The 20,718-nt window shown below is 35.7% G+C and overlaps 1 protein-coding gene across 3 annotated transcripts in view; it reads left to right on the top strand.

Moving 5' to 3' along the window:
- Window positions 1-16,669, top strand: part of SRRM3 (serine/arginine repetitive matrix 3) — a 253,872-nt gene extending 237,203 nt beyond the window's left edge. For 2 of the 3 annotated variants that reach the window (XM_072136348.1, XM_072136349.1), the window contains 4 exons: window positions 8,475-8,806; window positions 8,968-9,189; window positions 9,553-9,690; window positions 14,151-16,669. In XM_072136348.1, the coding sequence (XP_071992449.1) occupies window positions 8,475-8,806; window positions 8,968-9,189; window positions 9,553-9,690; window positions 14,151-14,346 (888 nt within the window). In that variant the 3' untranslated portion in view covers window positions 14,347-16,669. The other variant, XM_072136350.1, reaches the window with a different exon arrangement.
- Window positions 16,670-20,718: the final 4,049 nt, after the last annotated feature.

Below are 20,718 nucleotides of genomic sequence, written 5' to 3'. Positions count from 1 at the left end.
GAACTCACAAAAATTTTTCAGACTATCTGATATAGTGGAAACATAAACTGTTTATATTTTAGGCCCTTAAATTGAGACTTTACAATATAATATTTTTTATGCTTAATATGGATATCTGAAATTTAAATTTGAAGCAGGAATCATTACCAATGCAATAGATTATATGATTGAGTGCATTGTGCAAAGATTCAAAAACATTTCTTTAACAATATTTCGCCTTTCACAGTAGATAGGTTTTGATTTGGGGAGATAAAAATATAACTCATGTTTTATCATGAGGTTTAAAATATATTTTTTAAATTGCACTAATTATCCCACAAGCAAACAAGTTATTGAACTTCTAAAATATACAGGATTAAATAGAACATTTGCAAATGTATTTAGTAATATTTATTAGAATAGCTTAGTTTTATACAGGACATTGAATACTGTCAAATTAAGTTAAGTGAACATGTCATTATGTTTTCACCTCTAAACCTAATAACAGGTTCCTGCAGCAGTATTTAAACTGTTTCCAATCATGTTTTTATATTAAAAAATTCATTGCTGATATTGGCCTTAAATAAAGTTCTAAAAAGTGCCTTACACATTGCCATGACTTAGGTAGTCAATGTGGTGTATGCTATCTTTAACTGAGACATTGAGTGACGTTTCCTCTGCCCCCCTCCCTTTTGCCGACATGATCCTCCTTCAAATGCCAAATCCTGCCCTGCGGGCATGCGCAGTGTGGCAGTAGAAAGTGATCATATCTGTTCTTTCTCACTGGCAATGTCCTGCATACCATTATTAGCTATTTGAAAGTGGTTGACTATGGTGGAAGGACTGGTGGAAGAGGAAGCTGAACAGGATGTTGACCAAGTCACTCAGTGACTCGGCTGAATACATGGCCCCTAATGACTTTGGTTAGTGTTCTGGCAGGGTGCCAGGTACTTTTTAGGACCAATAAATTGTATATATCAATATATTAGACCAATATCAGCAAATTATTTTAAATAGAAAAGAAGGATTTAAAGGTGAAAACCTGATAACAGGTTTCCTTTTAATTTGGCATACCTCCTGGATTATTATATTTAAATTTATTACACTATCACAGTTTTTTTCATATTCAAATGAGTATGAAGGGGTCTTTTTCAGGAATACCATGCCTTGTATTGTAGATGACTTTTTTTTACTTTTCTCTGACAAGCCCTTAATAGATGGTATTCTCTGTTGTCTTGTGCCATTAGTTTTGTCAAGACAAGAGAAGTATATGAAGGATATGAATAACTTGACATTGGACGGTATCCAGGTTAAAGCAGCATTAAGTAATTTCAATACAAGGGACTAGTTGACTTCCCTTTTAAATAGAAATTCAAGTTTCCATTTCATACTGGTTGGCTTCCACTTTTGCTACTTTCTCTCTCACTTTCTTGACTTTCTTATGAGGGCCTCCAGATCGGTAGGGGGCCTTGAGTTGTTACATATTTGTTTTGCTGGTGACACTGCATGCACATACTGTTTAATGAACTCAAAAAAGTGTCATACCTGTTTCTTTTCACCTCCGCTTCCCTCCCTTAAAATGAATTTAAAATTGAATACTAAATTTATTGATGGTGTAGTACATTAGCTGATATATATGATTGGAAAAAGAAAAGTAAATGTAGTGAAGGGATGTGAAACACATTACTAAAAGAGTCATTGTCTTTTTCCCCCATTCTGCACTCCAAATGTGGAGATTATTCTTTTCTGTTATTGTTCCATTCCTGTTTCTGACAATTAAAGAAGGTAGGTATTTGTCTACCTCTGCACGTTCACATCTGAAGATGAGCCTGTTGAAGCACAATAGCTTATTTCAATGCTAATGTTTTATTTCATTCAATTTTTTTACATTATTTAAGTTTAGTATTTAGTCTGTTAATTACAACCTAATTACTGTTTGGCAATATATACATATATAATAATGACCTCGTTGTGTACTTAGATTGAGGTACGATTTTTCAGCCACAGTACATATGTATGTATATGTTTTTGCTCATAGTAGGATATAATACAATATTCAGGATATCTTACTACCATGACAAATTTCCAAATCTTTCAATGTCACTGCTTATATCTCCCCTACTGTGAATGATCAAAAGTCCAGCAGGTTCACTATTTTGTTTCAAACTTGGCATAGGACCAACCAATAGGAGTGCCTCTAGCCCTGTATTTATTTACTACAGTTTTCTGGTTTTCCTTTTGTTATTGGTACAATTTTCTATTCCTGTAATACACAAGAAAATACTATCCAAGCGTGTTCCGGGGATGAAAACAATATAAAGAATATGATGAGTGAAGGTTTTTTTTTTTTTTTTTTTAATAATGGTTAGCTTGGTTCATGCGTCTTTTTCCCACAAATTGCAGTTACCACAATCCTGTAATAGGATTTTTCAGTGGGCACAATTTTCACAATTTTACTGGAATGCATTTAGAGTACCAAGTTTTGACTTCCAAGCAGACTGTGACCCTACCCACAGCTATGCAGCTATACACTTAAAATTCCCTTAAAGAGGTATTCCAGAAATTAGTATAATTCATATCCAAATTGGTCATTAAATATAATCTAATATGTAATAAGTTGTTATTTAAAAGTGTCGTGGACATACACTACAATCTAGAATTAAAATGCCACTAGCCCTTTAATCAGTCCATTGATTTTGTCCCTATGGAGGACACTCAGGACAGAAGATGGTTGCTGGTCACTTGTCCACATGACATGTCTTATACCTACCTGGGCAGGTCAAGTGATCATTGCTTGCAGTGCATCCCATATGCCCAGTGGGATATCAGCTCAGTGAGATCATATGAAGTGATGGCAGTCACACACACATAATTACTATAGTAACATAGCAGGACAGTCTGTTAGATTATCACTGGGAAAAGAGCATAAGAGGGAGGAGCTGTTACTGAGAACGGAGGGATAATGGGAGTTGTGGTATCCTTTGTTGGCCATCTTTGAGATGACTCTGCGTACTTTATGAAGCCCATAAAATTTGGTGAATCATAAAAGCAAACTATTTAAGCTCCGTTTTGTGATTAATAACATTTAATTTTGTTGTATTTGTTTACTTATACCCTTATGGGTTTTTGTATCAGGCATTCATATTCCCGGAATACCCCTTTAAACTTAACCATAAGAGTTATCGCAGGTTAGACTCTAGAATCCTATGAATCAACATGTATAATAACTGTGTAATAATTTAACCATCCTTGTTGTCCATATTAACCATTTAGAGCTCAAGTTTAAAAGGGGTTGGCTACTTTTGTACATAGTGGCGTATGTGCCTTTATTGCCTTGTAGATAATCCATGAGTGTGCATCAAGTGATACTTACTTTTGTACTGTGTGCAGAACCTGCAGGCTTCTCTCTTTAAATCTCTAAACCCTGCTGAGTATGTGGAGCATGCAACAAGAAAGTATGGCTCATGCTGCTCCCTCTCCCTGTCTCTGTCAGTGTGGACGGACTTTGAGGAGAGAGAGATGGACAACTTGGAGCATAGACGGCAACAGCAGCTTTTTGTATATGCAGCGGGCAGCATAGGGAAAGGCACAGGGAAAGGCTGCAGCTTTCAAAGGAAGCAAAGACACTGGTACATATACACGCAGAGACATGTCTATTAGAACTTATTTATTGAAAAGTGGCCAACCCCTTTAATCGCTAATACTGCTCTGAAAAAAAAAATGAAATTGGGTGTTATTGGGTGCTCTTCCACATACTCTCTTACAACATACTGCACCAGTATTTTATAATAAAACAGGGAAGATCTAACACTAAATGGCTGATAAACATAGCTTTTGACTTGAGGCTCTGGTTGTAATTTTAGTTTCTTTTCTTTTGAAGCACATATCCTTTGAAAGCTTTGTGCAAGTATAATTCCATAATTTGGTATTGTACTTGGGCAGCAAATCAAGGTGTTGCAGGAACATGTACATGGTACCTGTGCACATGGACTTCATTCACATGGTGACTGCAAACTGGCTTTATGCACACTGATACCAAGTATAAAATTAACATTATAGTCAATCCTTGTATAATAGGATAGTTAACATATTGCAGTGTCAGAGTAGTGAAAATATGCTGTAGCAGGTGTGCCAAATTTGTATTACCTTTTTATGCAGTTTTCTGATATTCACCAAGAAAGTTAAATGGCCTTCTTTGGGAAATGCTGCAAAAGGCCAGGGCACACAACATGGGAAGCCTGTGGAAACAGACCTGTTTGTTTCTCTGATCCCTATGACTGAACACATTACGCAGGACGAGAGTCATTGCATCTTATTTCTGTATGAACTCCTTGTGTCTGCGCTGCTGTTCAGCTGGCAGTCATATGTCCTTATATCTTATTGCTTTGTGATGCAAGGACTCCTGTCCATTGCAGTGGGATCAGGCCATCATATGGCTCTATTTCCAAAGGCTGCACACAGACCTAACCCTGAACAATACTAAAGGGTTTTTCACATTATACAGGGAGGCAGCTCACATCAGCTACTTCTTATGTGTTCTTATAAATTAAAGATGGAGGGTAGTCAGCATATAACTGGGAAACCTTCCAAGATAAAGGGAATGTCTAAAGCAGTTAAACCCTTGAACCATTTTGACTATTATGACCACTTGGCCCACTTGATCTATAGTACTTTTTATTTGCCTCAACTTCCATTTGTTTTTAAATGATTCATAGTAAAAGTTTGTTGTAGATTTTTTACTGTATGTTGTTAGTATCTTTGTGGTAAACTCAACTAAAATGTAAGGCATAATTCTGTATAAAAGGGTTGGCTGAATTGTTGGTCCAAGGTTACATGCAAAAAACACCCTGTTGTGGTATTTTCATTGTTTTAGTGCAAATGTAAGGCATTAGTCAAAGTGTAGAGTCTCGTGTCATAGTGCTACCTATTTACGATTGTTTTTGTGAAAGAACAGGAAACCAAAATTAACTTAATGTCTACATTTTTTCTTGAGTTATGTACTTGATGCTCGATACATACTTTAGTTTGCAGCTTCCATTCACATAAATACGTTTTGTATCCTTGGTAGGAGTGCACCTACACAATTACAGAATATTAGATTCCAATATGCATTCATGTCTGTTCAGGGGCAAATATTGCATGAGTGAATGGAAACTTTTGTTTGTAATGTACTGTTACATTTAATTTACTCTTTAGCATTAATAGTTACTTTGTGCCTATTGTTTGGATTGCAGTGTCATCATTCACCTTGTATTTAACGTTTTCCTGTTGCCTTTACTAAAGATAAAAAGGAATCATTTTGTTTAAGATTCATAATGCAACAAAATACATCATCTATTCACTTGAAGATTACATTATAACCCAGGAGGGGGGAAAAAAGCAATAGCATCATTCTAAAAGAAATTACAAGAAGTAGAGATGCATTTGACATGCAACTCATCAGTAGGAAATAGCTTAGCAGTTGTATGTATTGTCAAGGTCCTCACTATGTTGAGCATATAGATAGTTGTTTATTTAAAATAGAAAATACAGGCCACATTTTAAGGGGGTTTACACAGTTTATGGTAACAGAGGCAAAACTAGGAAGTGCTGGGCCCCACAGAAAAATTGCTGGTTGGGTACCCCTTTACTTAAATAGGTATTATTAATCAGGGCATTCATATTTAATTTAATTCATCTGCCATATACATACATTTCTTTAATTGGATGTTAAAAATTAAAAATAAATTACCTGTGCAAAGATAATTTCCCCAAAATGTAGTCATTTACCACCATACTCTTCCAGCAGTGCTAGGGATGCATTATTGAGGTGCCGACCACCTGGATTGAGTGTGGTCTATGGGGTCAGAACATCTGTGGGACATTCTGTTGCTCCCAACCATTTTGAATGCAAAAATTATTTGTTCTTCTGTGCAATATCTCCAGCAGCTATGGTCGTATCCAAGAACAGCTGTGCTTCATTTCTAAAGGACAACATGGCTACATAAATGGGAAATTATCATCACACAGCTACATTTTTAATAACATACAATTGAAGAAATGTATCTATATGACAAGTGAATTCAAAGTACCAGTGCTTGGATGAGAATACCCCTTTAAGCATGAACATCAAAGGCTAAAATGCACAATGATGCATGTTTCCGGCATTTCATAGTGAATTTCCACAGTAGTAAAGTACTAGCAAAGGAGAGTGTCTAATATCCTGAAGGAGGCTCCCAAAGATGAGCAGATGAACATCCAGATTTGGATGAGAATGGTGTGGTGGAAAGTGCAATGCAGAATGTATATTTACTGATATTTTGAAATTAGAAAAAGGAGAAATTTGGAGAGCAATTGCATGTGTAAATTATGTTACACATGGGTGCTTTTAGTAGAAAACAGCCTTCTATCTAGTCGGAACCAAAAAAAATAAAATGTCAGCGCTCCTGAAAGGATAAACGTTTTTTTTACCATGTGTCCACAACAATTTTTCTTCAGTCCCAAGTGACTGGCCCTCCTCAATAAATAAGGTAGGGCCATTTTTCTTTATTTTTGGGAATGAACTTTGGTTCACAGACTTGCACCAAACCAGAAATCTGTTTGGCATTACCGCTGCTTTTGTTACAATTACAAACGTAGACAAAAACTTAGATTGTATATAAAGTATATATAACACATACTTTACATTGTAAGGTTTAATTCAGCTACACAAATACAATATATAAAACCTATGTAACCATTCCATGCTTTTTTATAATTAATAGATATAGTGCTAGAAATTTTATAGCAAACAGTCCCTTGTTTGTATCTTTTGTGAGATCATTCATGTAGATTATGGGGTGGTATATCAAAACTGCTGTACACTACAACTACATGTTCCGTAGAAAATATATATTGCTCAAAAGTATACTGGATTTTTTTTAAACATTTTTGTATATTTTTAATTTAGATGCTTACAATTTACAGCAGTATACAATTATAAACACTTATCTCAGTGAAATATACAGTTTTTTACATGTAGCCATAAGTTCCCATGTATCATTTACCTATATATATATATATATACGTATATATATATATATATATATATATATATATATCAGGGTCTTTTTTTATTTCCTCGGTTTTGTGTTCATGCTACACCAGAACTTGTAAGGTTTTGTTTCTGTTTATACAAAAATAAAATGCAGTCAACCATTAATTTGACATATCAAAAACCTACATTATGCGTATGCAACTTGCCATTTTTCAAGCCCTGCTAGCCTTAATTACTTAACTTTGTTACATAGAGCAATTGGTTTCATTTGGTAGATATTTGGTGGCATAATTTTTGAGCATTCGAAGTCATATTTTCATGATCAAAACTCATACTAGTAGAGTACTAGTACATGCATCAGTATTGGTCACTGTTATTTTGACCATGAAATACGCCTTTCTCAAACTAATGCCAAACATAAATTCCTTAATTTTTCTAGCTTTATTTCTCTGTTTTTCTCCATGACATACACAATTATTTTTACCACCTTTTTACTCGTACCAGAAATTAAGATTTTAAATATCATTCTATGATACAGCTAAAAACATCAGGACTACAATACAGTACACAATGTGAGTTGAACACAGCTACTTCATTGAAAGTACTTAAAGGTCACTCAAACCTCGTGATTGGCCTATACGACCACTCTTATAAAAACAAGGCCAGGAAAGTGGGTTTGTGTGTTTTTTTTCTTTATTATTTTTTTTCTCTCTCTCTATCTCTCTTGCATTTTTGTGAATCTAATGATGCACTTATGTTGCCCCACTTTTCCCTTCTCTTCATACCTTACCTACTAAAGGAGGAAATGCCACTTTCTTGGTAAGTGGATGTTAACCAAGAGGGACTTAATCAAAAAAAAAAAAATCACAGTGTGACAAAACTAAGAACTTAGGGTGCTGATGAAAGCTCAACAGTACTCTGCCGGAGAAAAAAAAGAATTCAGACAAACTAAAATGAATAAAGACAATTTATTTATTTCCAGTAACATTTGTGAATTTATTTTCATCTTTAGTTTTTAAATTTTATTTTCAACTTTCCCTTGTTCCTTCCTCAATCTCTACCAGTTTTTGTGCTGTTTTGTCCAAATGTCTATCTCACTCCTCACTATTTTAATTATTTTTTTCCTACCTTTTGTTTATCTAAAATCATTTTGTTTAAATCTACATGCCTTTTTTTTTTTAGTTTTATTTTCCAATTTATTTATGTTAGGTCTTAATCTTAGAGTTCTCTCTTCCCCACCTGCTCTTTACAGTTATTTTCTTTTATCAACTTTTTGTTGCGTTTTGCATGCAAAGTTGCATGAGCTGCATTGTTGGGGTCGGAAGCCTAAGCAGAAAGAATAGTCTCAGTGTAGAATCTCTGTGTTAACGTGCTGTATGCAACTGTGAGTTGATTTATTTGCTATTTTTTCATGAATTTGTGCTAAAGCATATCTCCATTTTTTTCTTTCCCCTTTTTCTACTTATTTTTCTCTCCATAGCGGTTGAATTCAGTATCTCCATCTTCAAAGACACATTCAAAAGTGGAGACATCGCCTAATCGTCAGAAGGCTAATAATCGAAAAGATATTAGGAGTCCAAGATCTGTTTCATCAAGTAAAGGTGGCCGATGTTCATCTGATGATAAACGAAGGCACCATTCCAGGTCTCCCTCATCAGAGAGAAACCATGGCCGATCCAGAGGGCGAACCAGGACGCATAAGGAGTCTTCGGTCAACTCAGGAAGCCATACAGGCTATAGCAGTGATTCTGAAGGATCTGTGTTTTCACATACTCCTGGAATAGAAAAGACCCATGCTTCTTCAACAAAAAAGTAAGGTCATATTATGGTGATTTAAATTATTATCATCTCACATTTGACAATTTATCATGTACTAACAATGCAATAAATATGGGGTAATTGTTTTTTGTTTTTTTTTTTATAAAACATATATATTTGTACCAATAAATTTCAATATATATTATGTGTCTTAGGCCATCGGTCAAAAATCGTCGAGGTAAACAAAACAATTGTTCTGAGGTTTCTGTGAAGCGCATGCGACAAAACTATGATAGGAGGAAGAGTCCAACTCGAAGCACTGGCAACAGAGCTAGTTCTTGGAGTTCTAGCTGTTCACCTTCCCGTTCAAGGTCACGGGACAAGAGATTAGCAAGAAGCAGGTCTCGATCTCTTTCTCCAAAGAAGAATTTAAACAGGTAAAAGTTATTTCATTTTTATCTAATATATTTGTTATAGTAGCAGTTCTCTTACTTTGTTTGTCTGATTCAATAATCTGGCGTACCCTGCACACGCCTTTGTTTTTTTCTGGTGCACTCAGGTTAATGGGCATGCGCCACAATTATTTTGGACTGAATATTAGTGCAGGAAGAATAATAATTCTTGGCCAATGTGATGGTACTAGAAATGCTTTTTATTAAAAACCTAATATATTGCCTTCCATTTACAGCTTTTTTCAGTAAATGAGAGGCAGTGTTATCACATGATTCCATTGTTTTGTCAATATATTTTATATGTCTAGATGTATTAATCCATTACACCAGTGTATTTAACCGTCTTAGGGAAAAAGACAATGAGACTCGAGCACGACATAATGACACTGAAGCAACGAGACCGAGACGGCGCTCTCGAAGTTACTCACCTATTCGAAAGAGAAGAAGAGACTCACCAAGCTTCATGGAGCCAAGAAGGATTACAAGGTAGAAATACAGCCAAGGGACATAGTTCATTAACAAAGAGCGAATGTACCGTATACTGTACCTAGGTTTCTTTGCATTATTTTTGTATTTTAGTCACACTTCAACAATTCAAAGTTGGGATCCTAAGCTCTAGAGAGTGGAACATTCCTTTTGGATACAAAATAGTGTATTCTTTATTTCAGCTCAATTTCCAAAATGTGTATTCTGTTTTGGCCACTTCTGGCCTTTTTTCAAATGGAGAGATGTACGTAGCTTCATGCCTCTAATCCACCCTGTGGTCTATTGTGTTTGAGAAAGGTCAGACGTGACCAAAACATCACTCAAATTTTGGAAATTTACGCATGATAAAAAATAAACTATTTTTCATCCTAAAGAATTGATCCATATTTAATTTTTCACTAGGTTTCTATGCATGATATATTGAGGATATCCATGATGTTAGGGATACACACAGTTGCTGGGGCAGTTTTATCAATCTGTTTGCATCAACAAAAAATTATGCTTCATTATGCTTCGTTTAATTTGTAAACTAAACCAATTAGTAGGAGGTTCAAAGTTCAAGGAGACAGTCCTAAAGGAAATATGCATCAACATCAAGTTTGATAAACTAGGGAATCTAACTCCTATATCTAGGCACTGTGACCATATCACACATGGAGCTTCCTGAACTCTTCAGACAGGACTAATCAACCCAAGCTCATATACAGTAGCTGGGGAATGGTGGAGCGATTGATTACTTCTGCCAGTCAGGAACAACACAGTGATGATGTATTTTGGGCTTATGCTGGGCAGGACCAGGCTGAAGCAATGCATAATTAGGGTAAGATGAAACACTGAGCCAGCCAAAGGAGCGAGAGAGCCTTATTATCATAATGTTAGAATTGTTTTTTCAGCAAATCCCCTCAGTTTAGGGATTAAACAAGATATGGTTCTGCATCAGTGTAGCTACAGCATTCTCAAGGTTTGTTTGGTTCATAATGTATCAAGTCAAATGGTAGATTTCCTTTAAAATGAGTCTAGCTGTTTTCAAGTCACCTCACAAACAAAAACAGCATTTTTTGGGATTCTTTCTAGGTTTTCCACTTTTCATTTTTAAATAATCTTCAAAAAAAAGTTCATTAAAAAGTGCCTAGTACACCTAAAAATTGGCTCACATGGGTGCGGGAGAGTTGAGTGATCCTCACCCCTGCCCTCTCCATAGAAAGTGAAGCATCTGCTGTTGTGATATGACAAAGTCTAGGACATGTCCTAAAATTTGCATGGCGGCCTCACTGCTTGGTCATGGTGCGGTGAGATACTGTGTGCTCACCACACTGCGACCGGGTGCCTGAAACCTCTATGGGGGCCATGTTCTGGCCACAAATTTTGTGGCGGGATCACACGCCCCCATATGTTCAAAATCACCCATAGTCTTTACAAAAATGTAACATAACTGTAACTTACACCATTTATTTGTTGTGAGTGTAGTAAAATAATTGACTCTCCTACACATCTCAAACCAGGGCCTTATCCAGAACATTCTCCTATATTGTAATGCTTGTTAAAGCCTGGGTATTACATCTCTTGATGCACTTTTATTGATATAATTGGCCTTAGCTTATTTGTTTCACAATTAACATTTATTAATAGACTTAGGGTTAGAGTCAAAATTAATTCTAAGGAAAGAGTAACAGGATTATTGTGTTAAAAGAAGGCTTAAAATGTTTGCAAATTCAAGGTTAACAACTAGAAAGAGAAGCAGAGTAACATGTAGATATCCTTTAGTGTTTCCCATTTATTTGTAAATTTAGATTTTGGCGATTAAGTAATCTTTTAGCAGGTTTAATACAGTACATGGCAGGTGGCAACACTTTTAGAAACAGACGAGTGTAATACAATAGAGAGGGGTTTCATTATCCTGCTTATCCATACTTAAAATACTTGAAATGCTATTTTGTGTCATGTTAATTGATGCTGTTCCATCCCATATTAAGGTTCCTTGTGATGACCAGCAGGCAGTGGCATCCATTACAGCAAGTATACTTAATAACTAGGGTAATCTTGTCACTCCAACCTTTCCAGATAAGATGGGCACTCTGTATAAAATATACTAACTGCTTACAGGATGTCCCTGTCTTAATCCAGTCTGTTCTACTGTATATGGAAATCTAATATTTTCTGCTTTGATCTTATAACACTCTTCTGTATGTGCAGCACAACTTCTGCCGGATGTGGACACCTTTCTAGCAAAAAAGCTATTGCATTCCATTCATGTAAGGCAAGCAATCCATGTCTAATACATGAAAGCAGAGTCAATCTCTTTCCATTGGGGTCATTTCTATAGGCTCTGTTTTATTGACTGTAGTTTATAAAGTTTTAAAAATATTGTGGAGATTATTAATATTTTAGTACTTTATACGTTGTGTGTCAGTTGAAAGAACACATGTAATTGTATCAAAATTTGCACAGCCAAGAGGTGCTGAAAGAAGGTGCCATTTATAGCATCTTTTCATTTATGCTTGGCTGGGCTCTGTCACAGAAATAATATAGAGAGATGTGCATAAAGCTTTCATGTTGTGGCTTCTATTTGCATCATCTGTCAGTCTGTTGTTTATTTCATAGCACTTTACTGTGAACTGTTAACACTTAAGATACTTAGTGTATCGCCATATTTCCTCTTTTATATTTTTCTTTATAAGTATTATCTTTCATGTTGGAAGATAATATAAAAATAATTTTTTTATTGTAGGATTTATTATTTTTCGCGCATAGAAGAATTTCATAATAAAATCGGCATAAAAAAGCAAAGAATGGTGTAAAATAATAAAACAGGACATACACAAGTCATTACCCCCTGATCCCTCATGAAATCTAGGCAGCTCTGTGGCAGGTCACTCCTGCAGCAATGGATAGGCTTGACAGTTATTTCCTGTATTTTTAGATAAAGTACATTGCAGTTTTTAAAGTGTGAGTGATGGGAGGGCTGAGTAAAATGTATTTTATTGTCTTTACCATAAACCCCTTCAATCCCTTAGTGCCTGGATTGGAGAAAGGTCTAATCTGTGCTGGTTAATCCTTAGATACAGCAGACAGATGGCAGCATCATCAAAGTGGTTTCAGAGGAACAGTGGCACCTTTTGGCACCTAGAAATAGTACAGATGAAAATGAAATATTTCACATAAACAAGCCCTCACATGTATCCAAAAATATATTATGGAATATTGTAACAAAACAAAATATTTTAAAAATACGGTAATCTCCATCTCTATTTCTAGATGAAACATATTGACATGGGAATAAAGGCCATTTAACTTTTTTTTTTACCACTTTAGTGTGTCACTGATTCTTTTGGATTTATTTATGCAAGGCGTTACCCAACTTTGTTAGCTGGCATCCTTTCTCTTTTTCCTTTTAGCAGTGCCGCAATAGATTTTTTATCTTTATATAGTTCAGTGAAAATTTACACACCAGTACAAAAAGTCCAGCTGCAATGCTGGAATATATAGTCCTGCTGCTACCAACAACACACCCACAAAATATGATTGCACAGATCTCCAACACTGTCTGCAGCTTTGTTTGGTCAAAACTGCTGACATATTTTCTCTTTAATATAATAAAACTCTGGAAGAATTGCCATTGTAATAATTTTTTCTTAACAGTTAATCAATAAGTTGTACCCCAAAATGGTGACAATAACAACGCTGTTCTACAAAAATCAAACCATAATACTAGTACATAAAAAGTGATATGATAACTTGGTTATTAGGACCTCAAACAGAATATTAATCTTAAACTGGGTAGGGCTAGATGTGCTTTTTTATGATATTGGACTGTTTTGCTTTGAAGGAGTGCAATTTCTTTTTGTTTGTTTTTGACACTAACACTTAATCTTGCCTTTAGGTTCAGTTTTACTAACCCCCTCTTTATGGGTTTTCAGAGTGTGTCTGAGTAGTGGAATTCATGGGGCCTACAGAGAACACATTACAAAGAGTGCACCATTATCAAGCATAATCTGTTATCTCCCCAGCTGTTTCATAAAGATATTGGACTAATTTACTGCTTGAATTATCAACATTGTATTATTTCAAGCTCTATATTTTGTCCACAAAATAGTTAAACATAAAACTTTGACAATATACAGGGTCCGTTTGTTGGCGGGTACTGTTACTTTTTTGCAGTTAGAATCTCAATTAGCTGGAAGCAGACAATACTGTCAGGGATTCTTACAGTTTTGTTTGCGATGTGCTTGATAAATTGCACGCCATAAATCTGGCCGTTTACAGCTTAGATTGCCCCCAGTTCCACCATCCTGTTTTTTTTTTAACAAACTAAATTCACTTTTAGTGTAAATGTAAATTAGGATTTATGTTTAAATCCAATATGTTGTTTAAAATAACCACTTAACCAAATGTCTTCACTTCCTGTATTTGTATGGCTGAATTATATTCGCTTGTTTATAAAACTTTGTTTCCATTTGCAGTGCACGGAAGCGTCCTATTCCATATTACAGACCAAGCCCATCTTCCAGCTCCTTTAGTAGCTACTCTCACAGTCGTAGCCGAAGTAGGAGTTATGACAGCTATAGCAGCTACAGCCGTAGTCGGACTCGGAGCCGTTCTCCCAGCCATAGTAGAAGCCCTAGTTACAGGAGCAGCTCGGAAAGTGCTGGATTTTAGGCCTCCATACATCAAATCAACCGTTTACTAATCACATTTGCTTCCTAAAGTAGATTGTGTGTTAGCCCATGAAAACTCACAGGGTTGGAATGTGAAATAGAACAATAAATGTATATATATTTATAAATATATAATGAATATCCACTGTCACATCATGTCGATGTAAATCTGTTTAAGGAAAGCTCTTACAATGCAAGTAAGTCACCAAAATATGACTTCTGTTCATGCTGTCTACATCCTGAGTTGTCTTATAGATAGGGCATTTAATGCTGCAAAGCACAGAAACAACAGCTTCTTCATTACTGCATAGAATGGTGGCACAACGTGCACAGGATGACGGCATCCATCTTGATTCCTGACTGTAATTTCATGTAATCCATAGTAAGGCAGTCATTTTTCAGTATTCTAAGGACAGCAATCTTGGAGTTAATAGGAATATGCTTTATTATAACACCCACTAAATATGTTCGAAAGTTATAGATGGGTCACAAAAAACCCTCAAAATCAAGTATTTTTTTTTTAAGAAACATTTTAAAATCAATTATCACGGAAAAAAAAAATTGAGAGTGTGAAATTCACTTCAATCATTTTGTTATCTGTCTACTATTTGTTCTCAGGTGTAATGAGTTTGAGGCTCTATGCATGGCTGCTTAGTTTGTGATCGGCTTATTCAAAGCATTATGTGTCCCAGGATTTTTCTGGGAATGTCCATGATGTGTTTATCAGCATGAGCCCAAATATGAAAGAATATATCACTGCTATTTGGTTAGACTGGTTAACCAATATTAAAACCCACCAAACTAGAGTTATTTAGTACTGCTTACTATATATTGGTACAGTTAAACCCTGTTTAGTTTGTTCATGCTATATCTGGGGTTGGGAGTCTAATTAAACGTAATGAACTGTAACTCACCAGCAAGTAATACAGTACTGGTATATAGATATAGCATAGTGTGCTATTTATGAAGCTTTTGGAAAATTCAGCCGCAAGATCTTATTTCACCTGGGCAAAATGTATACCCCGATTAGTGCAGAAGTCTACATTCTATCACCACCAGGGGTACATATCTTTGGGAAGAATGAATTGCTTCTACTATCTCCACCAAAAAGAATTTTCATGCACAACATACAGTATAACAATGAAGCTGTAGATGCACTTTTAACTTCTTAAAGAACTTAACTTATTTATTTATTAATTTATTTATTTATTGCGATTAAATTATTCCTGTTTACTGGCTTTAAGAACAAGAGTTCATTTATCACTTGAAACTTTAAAAAAACAATGTTTTGCATGAACAAGACAATCTAGTAAGTTGTTTGTTTAATGAGATTTTTAGAGGAAAAGTTGTGTAACAATTGTGTGCAATTCTTCCGTTATATATACAACTCTAAAACATAATGAATTTGCAGCCGCAATGAACAAATACACTTTTAGGTATATAGTACTAATGTTGGGGATTGGTTACCAATGCTGCTTACAATTAATGATATGCACAGTTCAGTCCATGTAGTAGTCACCGGAGCCTATAAAGTGAGACAAATCTGATATGCTAGGAGGCTAGCAATAAGGCTAGGGTTTCATGGTGATATTCTCCCACAGTAAAGTTGCTATGGCCATGCACAGTATGGGGAAAACTAGTGAAAAGAATTGTGATGGTTCCCACAATTTTGCCCTTATAGGAAAATGTTGAGTTAATGTTAGTGTTGGGATTTTGCCATGGAAACCTAGCCTTGATGTGGCATCCATCTCTGAAATATTATACAAGCAACATGGGCAAATGCTTTATGTTTACTCGTGTTAGAATAATATATATGTTGTATAGTTTCTCTAAGATTACAGAATACTTGTTGTGTTCTGACTGTTGAGCAAGGGAACGTTTACTTTGTATATATTAATAAATTATTTCACAAGATAAAAAACAGTCCATACAATCTTGTCAAAGTTACTGGTGAGTATCAGTGGAAATGAATAAGCCCCCTACTGGCCTGACTTTGCTCTTCCACATTTCTGATAAGAATAATGGGAAATATGTATTTAAATTATGGACTTTGTTACTAAAATGTCATTTTGTGCATTTTTGTTGCATTGTTAAGACTGATAATAGTCACATACAGCAAATGAACATCAATTGTTATTTCTTATGAATATGTATAGTTTCAATTTTTTGGAGTTTACCTACTGCTCTTGTATTTGGTACCTGTCATAACGTCCCAAAGGTTTGAATGTGATGTGATATTGGCATTTTCCATAAACTCCTCCATGTTTTAACACACATATGGCTATTGTTTTTATAAGATAACAATAAAAGCACAGTATGGACCTTGCATGTATCTGTGTATAATGCAAACACCATCTCTTCATATTACTTGACAAGAAAAAATTCAAAGTAGTCAAGAATCAAGAAAACAGGCTATAATACCATTACCATGTACCAGGTTATACAGACCTTAGATGTGTTCCCTCTTTTCTCATAAAGGATTCCAGTTTCTTATACATCTAATTCATTACAATATCATAACAGGATCGAAAAAATCCTTCCCAGGCAGCAAACTAGAGCACAACTGCTGGTTGACTACAGATGAAAAAGTATAGGGTAGGTGTTTCATGGCAAAGCATTGGCCCATCTTGTGCCACTCATCACCAACAAGATACTTGTATAGGTCATTCATCTCATACCATTCACACATACAGTTCACATAATACAGTGATTTATTAATGGTAGCCTCCAGCAGTTTACATATAAGACATACAGCCTGTATTTCAAATGATCTGTAGCAGTAAACGGGTTAATGTCTGTATTTCTATACAAATGGAAATTACAGCATTCAGGATGTGACTTTAGGGGTGCTTGGAAGTGTTAACAAACCAGCTTAACAATGAAAGGAGCCTGCAGCAAAGTGATAATAGCATAGGGCGCTATCCTATCAGTCCACCAAGTCCAGACAAACACAGCAAGCTAATTCTGCAGCAAGACATGATGACTAACCTGGTGATCTTATGAAGGTCACTACACAGAAAACATTAATAATACTGTGCAAAAAATGTATTTTCACCTTTTCAAATGAAGTACAAGGCAGGATTTATCACAGTTTGGTTTCTAGGACTACTTTTTCAGACTTTTTTCATTGCAGGTGCAACGTATTTGTCTCAAGTGAAACCTATTTGTCTCAGTTGAGACAAAAAGAAGTCTCCCAAAGAAGTAGATGATACCAAAGTGGGTATCTAAAGAGCTCTAAAGAGTTCATGAGTTATTTTCTCTTTTTGAGACCTTTTAGTGTGATTACGGCAACATTTGCTAATTTTACACCCATTTACCACCTGCAAACGCAAAGCCTTACAAAAAAATCCCAAAAACTAGACACACGTTCTTAGACTTAAGATAAATCTCCCTTTGAGTTTGGATCCTGCATGCTTTAATTACTTTACTGCAACTCCTTAGGAATTCTCCTAACATAAAAAAATTGGTAGACACACATTGGTAGGGACACACTGGTGGAGGAGGGAATCTGTAGAGGCAGAGAATTTCACAAATGAAAGATTTGAAGATGGTATACATTTACAAAGTGAGTACATTATACATCCGGGGACTCTCCCTAATAACTTATTTGTCCCTGGCTATACTCCAGAGGGGATTTTCAGATGAGTCCTCTTTTACAAGCAATAGGAAGGCAACTACTAAAGGTAACACAATGTCAGCTACAATGTAAACAGAATGCTCCTGCTAAAGCCTCTGCCGGTGGCCTGTATTAAGTTGCAGAAGTTGCACGCTCTCAATGTAACATCACCACTAAACCTCTGTCTACCAACAGAGGATGAGGGAGAATGGGGTCACTGTGGTGCAGTTCTATATTATTTTTATACCATAGTGAAACAATAATATTAATAAATTATTATTTTTACCGTATTTTTCGGACTATAAGGTGCACAAAAAATCCTTTGATTTTCTTAGAAATCAAAGGTGCGCCTTATAGTCCAATGCGCCTTATATATGAACGGTACTTACAGACAACAGCTGCCTTGTACTGTGCACAGGTCTACCACCTGCTCGTCATTCATCCTTATAATCAGGTGCGTCTCATAATCTGGTGCACCTTATATATGAACCTAGACGTTTTAGCAGGCATTTATTGATGGTGCGCCTTATAATCTGGTGCGCCTTATGTTCTTAAAGATACGATAATAATAATTTTTATACAATAGTAAAAACTAATTCTGAACCTAGACAACCACTTTAAAAAGAAAACAACTACTTGAATTTATTGCCTATGAAAGTGGCTCTACATGTTAGTGAATTATGGGGTATGTTTATTTTTCGTAAATAAATAAAGACACAACTGAATCTGTTGTGTGTGTTGTTGTTCATCTGAGGTTGTTTAAATCTAATTTTAATACCTTTATGTGCTGATATGTAAAACCATAGAATTCAAAAAGGGCGGGCTTTCCTTATCTCCTGTAACAAAGAAACAAAATAGTTGTCTTTGGATGCAACCACTCCTGCAATCCAAGGTCAGCAATCTAATTTCCAAAGGAAAACTACATTTTGGGGAAATTATCTTCACACAGGTAAAATTTCTAAAATAAAGTCAAATTGAAGAAATGTTTGCATATGGCAGATGAATAAAATTAAATGTCAATTCCCAGACTGAATGACTAAGATCACTGGAACCTTTTAGATACCTTCATACGCAAGCAATTTATTATAAAGCATACACACATGTAAAATTAACCATGGGAGGGGGCAGAATAGAGAAGGATAAAGATTAATTGTTGGATGAATAAGCAAGATTTATGTACATTAACTGCATCAATGCTTTATTTTAATTGAATTCTCTAGCAGGGCTACCCCATGGCCCCATGTTATTATCAACTTGGGCAAATTTCTCACTGCTTTCTTCAAAAACTGAATATGGCACAAATCCAAGTACAATTGATACTTAATTAGTTCCACTAGGTTTACCCTTGTTTGCAAAGTAGCTTCTATTTTGAAAATTTTTGGTGTGGTGTGAGGTTTGCTTGTGTCTTTTATTATGTCTTTTACTATCTAGATTTTCTGTACTTGGAGTCAAATTCATGTTTTGTTTTAAAATGTTTTTAACTGTTTGGGCTAAAAGAAATTAGTTAGGTTTTAAATGGATTCGGAAATATCTTTTAGTTTTTACAGAATATTAGGGAGTTTGTTGCTCCTGCCACATTGGCTTCATCCATCTACTTTGAGTGCCACTCTTTACTCTTCCCTTTTAACCTGTATTTGGTCAGGTATGCAATTTATTTTGCCTGGAGGGAACCAAGAATACCCTCCAGTTAAGAAGGGAAAGAAGGGACACTGATACAGAAATTTTTTGGATTAAAAACTGTACATAACCTTTATTAATGATACAGGGTATAATGCAGTAAAAAAGAAAGAGAGAAAGACCATGAAGACAAATGTGGCCTCACCGTGGAGGATGTCCACAGATTACAGCAAAATATTGGGTGGATGGACACAAAGACAAAGAATGGCGGTCCCACTCCAGGCGAAGTGGAGCTAGTATGTCTGTATATAGGGTATGGACAACTGGTGGCCAGAGGGACAGTGTCCTGTAAAACCTGTCCTATGTCTGTGCTCATGTGCATAGTGGACAGGTGGCCTCTAGGATCTGGATATGATGTGCCAGGGGACTTGACAGTAAGGCTACCAGTTCTTACCTATTGAGTGTGATGTGCTCCACCGCCCGGGAAGACCGGTCAAGGGTCAACACTTAAATGATGGCCGGACCAATGAGTGTATCTAAAGCCAGTCACGTGACCGCAGTCTCGCGAGATCTGTGACGTGTCAGTGACACCTGATTGTAAGTCACGTGGGCCGCGTCTCTGAGGATCACAGTCGTGATGGAAACACAGGTAATAGAAGTCGACGAGCGTTAGGCGTGTGCGCGACTAGCGTGTTGCATGCAACTGAAATAAACTAATCAATAGAAGAGAAAATGGTTACATTCATATGGTTACATATATATATATATATATATATATATATATATATGTACATGAAGGAAATGTGTACATTGAGACCTGTTTACATAGCTGTTGCAATTGTAGATCAAGATATTATATGATGTCTAACAATTCTATAGTTGCTTCCAGTATATAAAAGACTTTGTGCAATACAAAGCTACATATTGGTTGGTATAAAGTGCTAAATATATGTACGAATAAAGTGCAAGAAGTGACATATATTGAATATATCGGCAGGTAAAGTGTAAGTGCATGCAATCACATCTTATCTAATAGTGTGGATTCTTACATTTACATTGGGTTACATACATAATTCATATAGTTAAAGTGCAAGGGTGACATATATGTATATATCTAATAATAACATTCGTATAATTTGT

Source organism: Engystomops pustulosus, chromosome 2 (assembly GCF_040894005.1).
Source record: "Engystomops pustulosus chromosome 2, aEngPut4.maternal, whole genome shotgun sequence".
NCBI classification, from domain to species: Eukaryota; Metazoa; Chordata; class Amphibia; order Anura; family Leptodactylidae; genus Engystomops; species Engystomops pustulosus.
This window is presented reverse-complemented; position numbering and strand designations above follow the sequence as displayed.